The sequence below is a fragment of the Amphiura filiformis genome, chromosome 16, assembly GCF_039555335.1.
Source record: "Amphiura filiformis chromosome 16, Afil_fr2py, whole genome shotgun sequence".
Classification (NCBI taxonomy): domain Eukaryota; kingdom Metazoa; phylum Echinodermata; class Ophiuroidea; order Amphilepidida; family Amphiuridae; genus Amphiura; species Amphiura filiformis.
Genome location: NC_092643.1, coordinates 46,767,335 through 46,782,867, shown reverse-complemented (window position 1 = coordinate 46,782,867; position 15,533 = coordinate 46,767,335). Strand labels below are relative to the sequence as shown.

The 15,533-nt window shown below is 37.9% G+C and overlaps 1 protein-coding gene across 1 annotated transcript; it reads left to right on the top strand.

Annotated features, from left to right (window-relative positions):
• The first annotated feature begins 1,408 nt into the window (after nucleotides 1-1,408).
• LOC140136095 (uncharacterized) lies at nucleotides 1,409-14,840 on the top strand. Its single transcript, XM_072157801.1, has 5 exons — nucleotides 1,409-1,516; nucleotides 5,415-6,905; nucleotides 8,657-8,802; nucleotides 12,703-12,933; nucleotides 14,345-14,840. Exons 2-5 carry the CDS (start codon nucleotides 6,031-6,033, stop codon nucleotides 14,761-14,763), a joined length of 1,671 nt encoding a protein of 556 aa, XP_072013902.1. The 5' UTR covers nucleotides 1,409-1,516; nucleotides 5,415-6,030; the 3' UTR covers nucleotides 14,764-14,840.
• The last annotated feature ends 693 nt before the right edge of the window (nucleotides 14,841-15,533 follow it).

Genomic DNA, 15,533 nt, shown 5'->3' with positions numbered 1-15,533 from the left:
GATACATCGATCACTTTAAGTATTAAGTATTGGACACAATAGATGAAGTATTTGATTGACAAGGTTACCCCTGCGTCCCCTAGCCGCTTGTCTGATGTGCCTCACCAATGTTAAAAGAAGGGGCCTTAGTAGGTAAAATTCATGGTTTTTCCATTCAGTAGCCTATGTATGGTATACCGGTACTTATAGGTGCAAAGTTTGCGCGCCGCGCACCAAATATATGACACTCTCTCCGACGGCACTCTCTCATGTACGATTTCCAAACCATTTTTATGTTACTCAAAATGCTGGAATAATAATGCCTCACTAAAGTTAATTCTATCCATTTAAAGCCGAAATAACAAGTAATGTGTTCAGAAATACGGGGGGAGGGGGCTGGAAAATATACTTTTTTTCATAGTAATACTCCCCCCCCCCCCTCCCTCCCTCCCTCTCCACTTCTTATCTCTTCGTGAACCCTAAAACCTCCAAACCTTTTGCCCTCCCCTCTAATTAAAACTCTAAAATGTTTGACCCTATATTAAATACAAATCTTGACCATCCCCATTACATCAAAGGACACTGAAACATTAATACTGCGCCGGGGTAAAACGTGTAGGCTACATAAAAAAAATAATAATATAAACCATGTCATTAACATAAAAGATGTGAAAATATTTTGTCATTTTGTAAACTAGGTAGGCATATGTTTATGCAACGAATCAATTTAAGGGGGATTTGGGGCGAGCATTATTTTTTATTGGGAATTATTTTTTTACGTGTGCAAAAAAACTTAAATTTCAGTGGCTATCAATTAGAAATAGACTATTTTAGCTGCAAATAAAAGTGTGTTTTATGCCTACTTGATTTTGACACTCACTGCATAGCTCAGCGAGCTTCAGCGGTTCATTTTTTATTGAATGATTTATCAAAGTAGGCCCCTATATACATAAAGTACCTGCCTGATCAAATTATCTTATCTGTTATAGACTGCTATGTACTTTTACTCGGATGCCTGAGATATTTGTGTGTTAAGCGCGCAAAATTTTTCAATTTTAGGCTATTTTGTATATTTTGCTTCAGGATTATAATTTGTACGCCTGCCCACGTGCCAGAAAAATTGCCCCCTCCCCCTCTCTGTTCATACACCCAAAACTTTTTACCCCCCCCCCCCCATTCAAACTCCACAAATTTTATCACCCCTACGTATTTTCTAGCCCCACCAAGGTATTTCTGAACACTCCTTATAAGTGAAAGAAATAAATACCATTGGGTATTTGGTTCTTAACTGTAAATCGCCGTGCGTGGAGTTCTAGGTCTATGGGGGCGATAATGGATGTGCAAGAGATTTCTCTGCATTTCGTTTGGTGCGTTGCGGATGATGAGCTGGCAACACCAATACTACCTGTGTATTCTTCTTTCTATTCGGCAAAAGCTAGTATGAAAAAAGACGCGATTGGGACTTTTGGACGGGAATTTGTGGCTGTTGCTGACAAAAATGCATACAGAAAATACCGTTCACATGCTTTTGATTTAGGTAAGAAATGATTACGGTGAAATCTAGATACTCCTCATTACCTGTAGAAATCACTAATCCGAGATTTGCTCTTCTTCAATACGTTGTAGAGCACATAACATGTCGAATTATTTCATGATTTTGTAGTCTTGTCAATTTGTACTATACATCAAGTTACAACTGAAGTTGAACTTGCATGAGTGACAAGCATGCAAATACAACGAGTCTATAATTATACAGTCATTCGCTCAGAACTATAATAATTTGTAGTAAGAGTAAACCTTTGACGAGCGCGTATGGCGCAAAGTTCATTCATAAGTTTCCATTACAACTCGGCAACATGCAACAGCGGCCTCGGCAGCTATAATATTTACAGTAATTTCTTGGCCAAACTGGAACACTATAAACGCTAGTGGCTCCGCGATAAACACACGCGAATATAGCGTGGTACAGAAGAAAGCATAGACGCGCCTTACATTGCGTACACGCTTAGTACGCTACATGGACGCAAAGCAACGCGCATGTTCCAGTTTGGCCAAGAAATTACTGTAAATATTATAGTTCGCTACACAAACTTAAAGGTAACAAGGACAACACTTTTTAGGTTTATTCTAGGAACATCTACAAATTTGGTATCACTGTAAAGAGCATTAAGAAACTTAGACAATGGTACCAAAAACAGCTCTATGGCTCAAAGTATGGGGGAGTTATTACCAACGCGCTCTGAAAACACACTCGCTTTATACCACATACCACACTCCCATACTGATTATCACCGAACCAGCTTCTTTCCTCGCACTATCCGGGAGTGGAATCTTCTACCAGAAACAGTCATCAAAGCACCTTCACCAGCAGCATTTAAAGAAGCCCTAAACAAGTTAGACTATAGTGGGAATTCCAATTGAATGAACGCAGCTTTTAATAGCGTGACGAATTTTTGCGTACACTGCGTGATGTACGCCAGCGTGCAGCGACTCAAAAGCGTGAGTAACGCGAAAAGTGAATCCAACCATGCCAACGCACTCATGATTGGTCAGCATTGTATCCAAGGTCGTGCATTCGCGTTGTAGTTTGAAATACGCGATATACGATCGCGGTTGGATCGAGTGCAGCTGTTGAAAGCTGCGTTCATTCAATTGGAATTCTTACTATAGTTAGCCCGCCGCACACACTCCGTGTCTGAGCCTTCATCAATGAAGTTGACACTATTTCGGAAGAAGAAGATTTGAAGTTGTGAAGGGTAGCGGAATTTGTCTGTCATTTTTTGTAAATAGTACCCTGGATTTATTTGTCTAGCACTTGAATATTTTTACAAGTAACACTTACAAATCTGGTATCAATGTAAAGGGCATTAAAAAAGAAAGACAATGGTGCCAGAATCAGCTCTATAACTTAAAATATGGAGATGCCTATTTAAAGTCATGTGAAGTTTACTGGGTTTTTTTGTGAGTCAATTTTTTGCGTACAATAAATACAGCATTATTTTAGAGACGATGATATTGCCTCCAAGAAATAAATAAATAAATATTGTAAGAAATAAACAAGTAAATTTAGGAATGAATGAATAAAGGAATAAATTTTTTTAAATGAATATGTAATCATAATCTGATCATAATCATGAACATGTTCTGCCAGTGCCATTAGTTACTTGTCAACCTCATCTGACACTGCACTACTCAACTTTAGTATCAATTGAAAAAAAAAATACAAAGGAAGTGAAAAAAATTGAAAAAAATTATACAAATTCTTAAAGTATCATAGAGTTGAGTAAAAGAAGTAACAAAAATAATATCACTTGAATTAAGTGTGCATTTTGCATTTTACCACATACGACATGATCCGATATGCGCTACATCTCCCACCCCGGCGTCAGCCCGATCAGGAACAACACGTGCACCGCCACCTTACCACTTCTCCCCGTATTGTTGTACTTTCACGGCCAATTGCAAATATGGGTCATCACTAATTCCCTTTGCGCATCTATGCGCGATGGATTTCTGCAGAAGAATGACCACAAACATCTTCAAAATACTCTAAAATTTCATATTATATGGGTGTAATAGGTGTAATGACCTCCTTCTGCTCCATTTCAACAACTTTTTATGCCAAAAACCATGAAAATCTTACCTAAAAAATAGACCTCAAAAAACTGAAAAATTAGGGGCTTTCCCCAAAACAAACCCCGTCGTGTTTGGTATGAGTGTAAAGGTCACAAAATTACCCACAAAATGATGACATCATCCAGGTAAGTCTCGTGGAGTCTCGTGGATAAATCCAAATTGAGATTTCGTGAATTTCAAGCAGACGAAAAAATGGCGTCCCGTCGATCGAGTCGCTACGGTCGTAACTCCTGAACTTCAACAAGTTCATGACATTAAAAAACATGCTTAATGTTCTTTTTTTGTGGAAAACTTTACATAATCGGAAAATTTCATCTTTAAACTCTGTAAAAATAATTTCCTATTGTATTTGGGAGTTTTGAAAGGATGAGAAATGGTGAGTTGTTTTCACTAAGTTTCACACACAAACAGATACAAATGCGTAAATCATTGTATGCGCTGATCTCGCTACTTAAGGAGGTACTACACAGCTACACTTTGTAAATTTGTGACTATTTTTGCATTTTTCTCAAAAATAATTTACACTGGTAACAAAAGTTATGTATATTATTGGGGCAAGATATCCAATTACTACACTGAAATTTCAGTGACTCAAGACAAGCGGTTCATATACATGATATATGATAGGAAACAAGGTACATCCTAGCGGTACCTTATTTCTGATCATAAATAACAAACCTCTTGTCTTGGGTCACTGAAATTCCAGTGTAGTAATTGGATTCCTTGCCCCTATAATATACATAACTTTTGTTACCACTGTGTTATTAGTTTTTGAGAAAAATGCAAAATAGACACAAATTTATCGAGGGTGTACAGTAGTACCCCTTAAAAACCGGCAAAACAGACCCGCCATTTATCGGTATGACATTTTCAGTATTGGTGCTGCCCTATTTAAGTTAGGTATGATCATCAAATTTTCACATGGAAATTGTTTTATTTTATTACGTAAGTCATTATACATGCGAAATCAAAAATGTGTACAACTCTATGGAGAATGCAAACCTAAGTGATGTGCTGAAGCCATCGAGTCCCAAAGCCAATATCTCTCAGAAATGTTCTCCAAGGACATATCTTCAACATACCTGAAGTTGATGGTGGGGCAAAATGTCTGACATTGGTTTTCAAGGGGGGGTCAAAATGTACAAAAAATGTACAATTGGGGTTTTGCATGGGTAATATCTCAGCTAAAAGTATTCTAATAGGCTCAATATTGGATAAGAGTAATGTCCTAACAAAGGGCTCTGACTGGCAAAAAAATGGACAATTTTTACTTTTGGAGTTCTGACCCCCCAAAGTTGGTCCTGGATGGACGAAGTTGCATTTTGAGGGCCATATATCTTTTAAAGTAAAGGAGTTGACATGGAATGGGTCAGGGGAAAGAAGAAAAGAAAAAGAGGGAAGAAAAAGGAAGGAGAAGAGAAAAGGGAAGGGGAAGAGAAAAGGAAAGAAAGAGGAAGAAGATCTATAGGGTCCTTCTACTTTCATTGTGAAATTTGTTCTCTGAAACACTGATTTTTAGCTTCTAATATGCCAAAAACCAGGAGCTTCAGCCCCCTTGACCCCCGCGGGAGCTTTGCCCCTGGACCCCACCAGTTTAATGCTGCGCGGCAAGCCGCTCGCACATAAATACTACGATTTTTTTTCAGAAATTGGGAAATTTTACAATCTTGCCCCCCGGAAGGTCAGGTCTGGTTACGCCCCTGAGGATGTGGCCACAGCGTGGTAGCATTCTGTGGAAGAATGGACACCCCTGATCTGTATGTTTATTAACAGGATTAAATATTCTTTGTTTCTTGCAGACCAACATGTACTAAGAACCAGTAGCCATGTCTACAGATCAGGAAACCATACTTGTAACCATCCATGAGGAAGAGCAGGATCTGGATCGGGTTACAGTGGGCAACATGGAAAATCAACAGGACGAGGGGGAACCCATCTCACAGCAGAGTTCTAGCGAGTCGGCACAGGGTGATATCTTAATAGCTGCAGAGGTGCTTACTAGCGGTGTGGACAGCACCCAAGATGCAGCGGCGAGAGATGTAGTGCAGAGTCAGAGTTCGTCATCGGAAGGAAAGAAAGATTTGAAACGGAAGCAAGCACCTGGCAAGAAACGAAGTAACAAGAAGGCAAAGCATTCGGTAGACGATGACGATTTCGATGTGGTGCACTTTGAAGAGTTGAATTTGAAAGAGGAAGAGAGCGACGACGAGTATAATTGTTGCGAGTACAAAGGGTACCTGATGGGAGTCGGACCTAAGGAGTTCAAGAAGAGAGTTAATACTGCCGTAGAGGAGTGGTCCGAGTCGGTGAATAAAGCGGACAACTCCGTGTGCCCCAGCTGTGTCCGCAGGGAACACTGTAACGAGATGTTGCAAGAGTCTGAACTTAAAGTGCATTTAGATTCACATGTGAAAGATGGCAACAACTTTCTGTGCCCTGATAAAGAATGCGACTACTGAACACGAAAGTTGGAATGAGATGCGAACACATATCAGTAGGCATCGGGGAAAGTTCATGTTTGGTTCGTGGAAATGCAACCAAGAGGGTTGTCATCAAACGTTTACTCGCAAATTGCACCTCAAGCGGCATGTCATGTTTAAGCACTTTTATGAAAACGTGGCTAGATTGCTTGCACAGGAATACTCCCCTGCATCCACAACGGAAGATTCGCAAATTAAAATTAAGGTCATGAACACGACTCCTCAGTCATTGAAAAAGTTCAAGAAACGTTCCAAAGCCAAGAAAGAAAAAAAATCCCCCAGCAAGAAGTACTTGCGTTGTGTCAAATGCAACGCAGAGTTCAAAACTATGCCCGATGTGGATGCGCACATGGAGAGACACATCATACGCATCAAGTGCACAGAATGCGAAGCGTACTTTGATGACGAGGCGCTGCTGAAAAACCACGTCAAAGAAAATCACTCGCGGATGTTGCACACAAACCGCTGTCAGCTGTGCTCTTATTCATGCCTGAACAGTGCCGATTTGAAAACCCACATGTACTCTCACGAGAACACAGTATTTGAGTGCGATTTGTGCGGACGTGTTTGCGCCAATCCAAAGACTCTGAAGAGCCACCGAATGCGAAAACATCCTGATCTCTTCCAGAATAAGAACCTTGTTTGTATATACTGTGGGATGGTGTTTGCCAACGATGTCTTATTACAGGACCATATACGAAATAAACACAAAATGAGACTGAACGGACAGCGCCGCGTCAACAGGAGAGAAGAGCTCAAGTTCCCGTGTAATCATTGTGGTTTTGTGGCCAACCGACAAACAAGTCTTCAGTAAGTATTGGTCATCTTGATCACTAATGTGCATCTGCATTCGGCCTTGGCCAAAGGCATAAATATTTGTGATCCCCAGGAAAGCATCAAAAAATATTTAAATTTGGTCGCAAACTCGTAATAGCTTTAAAATAAAGTGCAAGACTATGACGTTCTCATTAGGCACACAATATATTATTTATTACATACCTGATATGAAAAAATGGAAGAAAATGGCAGTGCTGAAAACATATGAAGCTTCATTCAGTTCAGTTGCTAGAGACACATGCTCCTCCAACATACGCCATCATAGTGAATTTGTCATTTCTATTAGTTACTGGTTCACTCTTGGTTTGCACACCTGTTAGCAACCCATTGTGTTGTGATCATTTTGATTGTTGTTCCGAACACTAGATCTATAAGCATGAAGCTCTTTAGTTTCAGGGAAATGTTGGCATTTGAAAGGAAAATTTGTTTCCCAAATGAGATAATTGCTGCTTTTGTGGGAAATTTGTCTTATCTTCCATGGAAATGTAGGCCTGATTCTGATTGATAAGACTGCAAAATTAACATGAAAAATGTAAATCTGCACTTTCTGTTTATACATCGCATTTGACCTACTACGTTGTAACTAGCACGTGCCCAAGGTGCTCAAGTTATTAAAATTTTGAATAAAAAACTACAAATTATGAGAATTTAGTAATATTCAAAAAGTCAAAATCATCATAATCCAAAACTGGAAGGTTGAGAACGTAATTTTATTTAAAAGACAAATGGTGGAATTTAGTTGTACATGTACATGTGTACATTGACAAGGGTGACTTGGACATTTGTCACCTGATGTGCTTATTAGGTCAAAATACTGTACAAGTACAGATAAAATATCTTGCCCTTCTCAGAACCTTTGTGCAACATGATATGACCTTATTTCATCAAATGACACTCCCATTACTTTGCACACTGTACAGGTTCCCTTAGCAGTGTTCGAAATAAGCACTTATCCTCTTGTCCTCTTGTCCAAAAATCACTGGGGACAACCATATTGAGCTAAGTACCAGTGTTCGAAATTTTGGTTGTCCGTTCGCCCGGGACAACCAAAACATGCACCGGACAACCGAAAATAATGCTCTAGTTGTCCGGCGGACAACCAAAGATCTACAGCCAAAAGTCACTTTTTCAGCATGTTAGTTTGCTCAAACTGATGAATTGTTAAATATAAGAGTAATCGTTCGATAATTGACTACACTCACTCCACTTTATTGGGCACATGTAGTCGTTTCAGATTGTGGCAGCTTACGGACAACCAAAAACTTTAATGGACAACCAAAAATTACAACCTGGTTGTCCGTGGGACAACCCCTTTTATTTTCTTAATTCAGACACTGCTAAGTACTTATCCCCTGGACAACCACTATTTGGATTCTTTGCACTCAAAATCGTGACATATATATTTTGGGGATAACCAAAATGTTTTGAGGACAAGCAGAATTCATGCTTTAGTTGTCCTCGGGACAACCTCCATATTTTCCTTATTTCGGACACTGTCCCTTAGCTTTCACTTTGATAGACTGGCTAAATATGGGTTAATAGTCAAGAAATAAAAACATTTTGCCAGATCTGAATGTGCTGAATTTTGTCACTATCGACCCATCACAAGATATCAAATCAGTACAGAAAATGGAAATGGGAGAAATGCATTATGGGAAGCGTAAGTTATCTTCTCTGTTTACAAGTACACATTCTAACCATTGTCTTGATGTTACATTTTTCAGATACCACATGCGAGTTCACGTAGAGAACAGACCATACAAGTGTACACACTGCCCGTATGCCAGTAAGACGAGAAACAACCTGATACTTCACATCAGAACGCACAAGGCCTTAGCACCACTTGAATGTCCTCACTGTGACTTCAGAGGTTAGTGGAATGTGTTTCCCTTTTAAATGTGACACGATCTGGTCCATGGGGGACGAAAGAAGGCATGTTTGAAAATTGAGTTACTGTAATTAGTACCTTATATAAATACAAACATTACTGAAAGTAAAAACAACAAAGGTCTAACATATTTGGTTCTTAAGTTATGATGAAGTTTTGTGATATTTATTTTCTTATGTATTTTATTGTCTTTTTACTCCATATTTTTGCCTTTATCTCAAATTTGCCACCTTTGGCATCCATGGACAAGATCGTGTCACAAATAGCTATGAAACTTTTCTCCATATATATATGAAGAGCTTAGTTTCAAAACCCCTTACATCCACTTGAGCAATTTTGAGAACATCAAAATCATCAAAAAATTACTGATATAAGGGGTTTTCAGCAAAAGCAGTTTTAGCGGGATGCTCATCCTACCCAAGCATCCCGCTAAAAACTGCTTCTGTTGAAACCTCCCTTATATCAGTTATTTTTTTGATGATTTTGTGATGTGTTCTCAAAATTGCTTAAGTGGATATGGGGTTTTGAAACTAAGCTCTTCATATATAGACCCTATCGAATAAACCAACTGGAACGGCATAACAATTGAAATATGACAGCCATGTTGGTGTTGGTGGACAGGGGAACAGGTCTCTACAAATGTAATTCGATTCCACAACCATTCATAGCAGTGTTCTTAATTAACCGGTTAATTATAAACGGCGGTTAATTAACCGGTTAATTAACGTTAATTAACCGGTAAGATTGGTTAATTATGGTTGGAAAATATATAAATCCGAGCTCGTAATTCAATATATATGCGGGATGCCATCATACTGGAACATTGTGCAAGTATTTAACATGAGCAAATGAAGTGTGCTTGTCCACCTTTAGCTTTAAAAGCATTCCATTTTAAAGTTATTTTCATATAAACTTATAATGTCAATTCACCCTGTGTAAAAAAATTCATTCATTGAAACAGACGCACAATGACACTGTAAGTCTGTAACTCACATACATTAATTTTATCAACTTTTTATTTATTGGTTGAAACAATCCTGGGCAAAAATGGTATAATCTGCTCACTCTGCTGTGGATTTTTGGGTACTTGTACATGTACAACAGGTGGTGGGGATGGCGTTCTGCCTGGTTGAATGTGTACGGGGATGTGCCACGGTTTTGGGATACCTTTCTCAGCAATTTTGGCATATCAATGGGTAAGGACAGGGAAAATGCGCGATGCGCAAAAAGCTCAAAAAATTTGCACATTTTGGGTCATATCAATTTGTAAGCGTTCTTAGCAATGTCATATTTCATTGAATTTACAACCGTATGACAAAACAGGTGAAAATAGTAACTTTTTGCACAAGATTTAAAGAGAATTGGCCATTGTATTACATTAAAATTTGAAAAATATTGTAAGGAACACTTCAGGTTTTGACTTTTAAAACTAGTACATTTTGGTCAAAAAATGTGCTTGGATCTATAGGTAGTTTTCAACAGATTTACCACATTCGCCTTGCTATCTTATCTATGGGTAGTTCTAGTGGAGACTAATGCCCCTAAAAGTAATCAATTAGAGTAAATTTGGGTGCTTATTGGTACACTGATCCAAAATCTGTGTGGCACATCCCCATACAAAATTTTTCAAAGAACCACCCCCACGGATTTGTACATGTTATAGTCTGCATGGTCTATGATGTGGTGCATGACACTCTAGGACTAGAAAACAAGAAAAAAAGAATACTATTTTAATTCCAGTGGACATTGAAGTGATATAAAAATGTTAAACTTAAAAAAACATCAGAATTATTCAAAATTCATAATTAACCTATTTTACCACCGGTTAAATATGATGCGGTTAATTAACCGGTAAGATTGAGATTAATTTTCGATCGAGTCTATATCAGTCACCCTTGTTGGAGAAGTACTTTCATGTGCAATTCACATCAAGTTTGCCCTCTCATATAAATTTAGCAATTGCCCACTTGCATCCCTGTTATTAAGGTGGTATTGGATGCATTTTCTAGAAATTAGGAAATGCTTTGAGCATGTTTTAAACAGATTAATTGAGTAGGGTATAGTACACTGATCAATATGCCTTTTGTTTGGAGCAAATCGGACATACGGTTTCCATAATACATCAATTTATATGTTCTTTGTATCTTATTGTTTTTATCAATAATCAATATAGTTAAGGGCTGGGGTATGAACGTTGGACAGTATTTATTGTGGGACATTAGAGCACATCAGACATATCGAATTGCATTCTGAATACGAAGAATGTCATTCTGATATCAAATAATTTTGATTTTTGAAATTCGCAATTTAATACACATTTTATGGCAAATCATTAAAATTGATATTTTTGATATTTAATAGTACTTGAAGTAAACTTAATAAATCTGATGATTTATACTTAAAGTGTATGTAGGTGGGATGAAAAGCCGACGATCAATTGAACATTTTGACCTTTCAGATTGAAGATATGGATTTTTTTTCCCAAAACACCAAAAAAATTAGGTCTTTTTGGGAAAAAATCCATATCTTCAATATGAAAGGTCAAAATTTTCAATTGACCGTCGGCTTTTCCTCCCTGCTACATACACTTTAAGAATATGTCATTAGATTTATATAATTTACTTCGAGGACTGTTATATATCAAAAATTTGAAAAATATCAAATTTTTATAATTTGTCATAAAATTTGTATTATATTGTGATTTTCAAAAATGAAAATTATTTGATATCAGAAAGACATGCTTCAGATTCAGAATGCAATTCGATAGGTCTGAGGTGCTCTCATGTCCCACAAAAAATACTGTCGAAACGCAATAAACGCTTATTTTAGATCCCTTAATGAGCTAAAAGGACTGCAAAGGCTCATTAATATGTATTCTATTACCCCCACGACCCATTATTCAAAATCGCGCACTGTGATTTGTTGAAACGCGTCACGTGAGAGCCCATTATTCTGCAATAATGGGTCAAGCGCCGTAACACATTCTGTGCACAGCATTACGCTGTGGTTTCACGTGCAATATTTCCGCGATACGCGCTGTCACTTACGCGTACGCGCTCCACCTTGAAGTAAACAACTTAAAATATTTGTGCCAAAAAATGATATTTTCTTTTTAAATCGCACTATTTTCTGGTAATAGAATAGAAATAAAGGGTGCAGCATTATCATTACACGCATAAATAATGTCCCTTTCGCAGTAAAACGTTTAATAATGGGTTCGCTGCGCCTCACCCATTATTTACGCTTTTACTGCCTAGGACACATTATTTATGCGTAAAGGATAATGCATTACCTTTATTTCTTAATTTTTGCCAATATTTTGCTTTATGCATAAATGTTCATGGTACTTTTATTTTGCATACTTTTTGCCCTGAAACTTTATCAAAGTGTTTCTAATATGTTCTAATGTATTATATAGTGAAGCCGCCCTCTAATTTGCATATTTGCATAATTAATGAGCTAATTTGCATAAATGCTAATTAATTATGCAAATATGCAAATTAGGGGGTGGCTTCATTATATAATACATTAGAACACATTAGGAACACTTTGACCAAGTTTCAAGGCAAAAGTATGCAAAATAAAAGTACCCTGAACATTTATGCATGGATTTTAGCAAATATTAACAAAATTATATGTTAATGAGCTTCTCCAGTCATTTCAGCTCATTAACTATATTGATTGATAAAAACAATAAGATATAAAGAAAATATAAATTGATATATTTGGAAAACCGTATGTCCGATCTGCTTCAAACAAAAGGCATATTGATAGGTGTGCTTTGCTCTACTCAATTAATCTGTTTAAAACATGCTTAGAGCACTTTTATAATGCCTCCAATACCACCTTAATAATAATGATCAATTTGATTCATATTACCAGGTGCAACCAACAAAGTGATCCAGCAGCACATCACAAGTAAACATACCAATGAACGCCCTTTCAAGTGTACCGTGTGTCCCTGGTCCACGTGCTATAGCGGTAATCTATGGAAACACATGAGGATGCATAAAGAGAAAGATGGTATCGAGATACCAGAGAGCACCAGAAAACGCAACCCTAGACCTAGGAAGAACCTCGTGGCCAAGAGTACCGCATCTATGCTAGATAAAGGTAAGTTATTCCACATGGTATAACGGTAACGTATGGAAACACATGAGAATGCATGAAGAGAAAGATGGTATCGAGATACCAGAGAGCACCAGAAAACGTAACCCTAGACCTAGGAAGAACCTCGTGGCCAAGAGTACCGCATCTATGCTAGATAAAGGTAAGTTATTCCACATGGTATAACGGTAACGTATGGAAACACATGAGAATGCATGAAGAGAAAGATGGTATCGAGATACCAGAGAGCACCAGAAAACGTAACCCTAGACCTAGGAAGAACCTTGTGGCCAAGAATACCACATCTATGCTAGATAAAGGTAAGTCATTCCACATGGTATAATGGTAACGTATGGAAACACATGAGAATGCATGAAGAGAAAGATGGTATTGAGATACCAGAGAGCACCAGAAAACGTAACCCTAGACCTAGGAAGAACCTTGTGACCAAGAGTACCACATCTATGCTAGATAAAGGCAAGTCATTCCACGTGTTATAGCGGTAATCTATGGAAACATGTGAGGATGCACCAGAAAACCCAACTCTAGACCTTCCAGAATCATTCCAGGGTCCAGGTTCGCAAAGACTTTAAAAACTCGATCTTGAATTTGATTTGACAGCAGTCAACACATAATGTGTGATTAATTTCAGGTGATGTAAACTGTATTATACATGTTTACATAAGAAGAATGAAAATCTTTGTGATTTGAAGACAATTTTGAAAGTATTGACCTTGAGTACTCTTCCACTACACTCACTACCTATTCCAGCAAAATACAGCACTAATTTTTTGGGGGATTAAAAAAATATTATCAAGTTCTGCCAAATGAAACATAGCTCACTCCTAATCATTCATTTAGTCCTAACTGGAGATAAAAGAAAAAGTTCACTATTTTACAAATTTCTTAAAAAAAGAGCCAAAAACATGCATTTTTGGTATTTTTTCTGACAATCGATTCATAAAAATCGATACATAAACTTGGAACAAGCCTATGCCGAGATTTTGCTCAAATTTTCACTTTTTTGTGTAACTTTAATTAAATGGTTGGTTATAAGAATGAAACATGTCTTTTCCAAATAATTAGAATGCATAAACAGATATTAGTCTTAGTTCAAGTCTTTGAGATTGATTGTCACAGCATACGAAAAATACCCTAAAAACGCATGTTTTTGGCCCTTATTTCCAAAAATTGGCCAAATATTAAAATTAGTTAGGACTCACTAAAGGATTAGGATTTAGCTATGTTTCATTTTGCAAAACAGGATAATATTTTTTGAATCCCAAAAAATTAGTTTTGTATTTTTCTGGAATAGATAGTAATTATGTGTAGGCATGTACAAAAATATTGTAGATATTGTGATAACAATCATATATCATATTGAATATTGTTTTGTTATTCTAATCATAAATTGCAGGACTGCCAGTTACAATTTACGATGGACAGATACATGTACAGCAACAGCAACCTCAACAGCAGCAAATCCACCTTCAGCCACAGCAGCATCAGCAGCAAGGGACACACATCATCCACGGAGGTCACCAGGAAGTCATCCAGTTGCAGCCACGTGTACAGGTGCAAACGCAACACCAGGCGGAAAATGTCATGCCACAGTTTGCTCAGGTGGTGCTGCAGGCCGCCGAAGCTCCTCAGCATCATCAGACGGTCGAGATACAGATTCACGGTGGGGAAGGAGGTAGCATGGTGATTCCAAGACACGGGGATGATGACATGGCTGCTGAAACGGTGCAGCAATTGGTTAATTTGGCTAATATGTTACCTGCGTCTAGTACTGGTCATGTTATGCATACCATGCAACCTGCACATGCTCAATAGATTTTGCACATTACAGTAGCATATAAATCCATTTTTAACCCCAACTTCATCTCTGCTTCTTGCCTAAGTGGTAGGAAGGAAGAAAGAAAATGAAAATAAGTTGTTTTGACCCACCGACCCCTCGGGTGCCAACCAGAAGAATGGGTATAGCAAGCCACGCATGTGACCATCGCCGACGCCCATCCAACAATTTAGTGCATATATGTATTTAGGCAGGATTACAAATCAGTTAGATCATGTGGGATGCATGGTCACTCCATACTACTGGTAGTCTAGTGGTTGTCCCACATACAAATAGATGGTCTAAAGTTTGTTCAGTTTATATAAGACAGAAAAAATAAGACTCATAACATCGTGTATTGATATAGAATGGTGTGCACGTTGTTGGGCGCAGTGCTTACGCTAGTTGTGCATTGCGTAATGTGTGACTGGCGCACGCTTCTGTGAATTAACGTGAGCGTGAGTCAGGACTTAATTGACGCGCGCAGTAACAAAAGCCGAATAATATTCGCCTTATATAAGACGAACAAACTTTAGTAGTGGTAGGGTTGGTGTTACTTTTGTTTTTGGATGCAGGAGTGTTGATTATTATAGCTAGCAGCTGTTTAATGATTTTGGTATTATCATGATTATCCTACCCCATATTCCACTACAAAGGGAGAGCTAGCATATATGTGGATGGGGGGTAGTATATATATAAATTTTAGTTTTGAAATTGATGAATCTTCCAAATTTGCCTTTATTGATAACATGTAAACCGTACAGTTCAA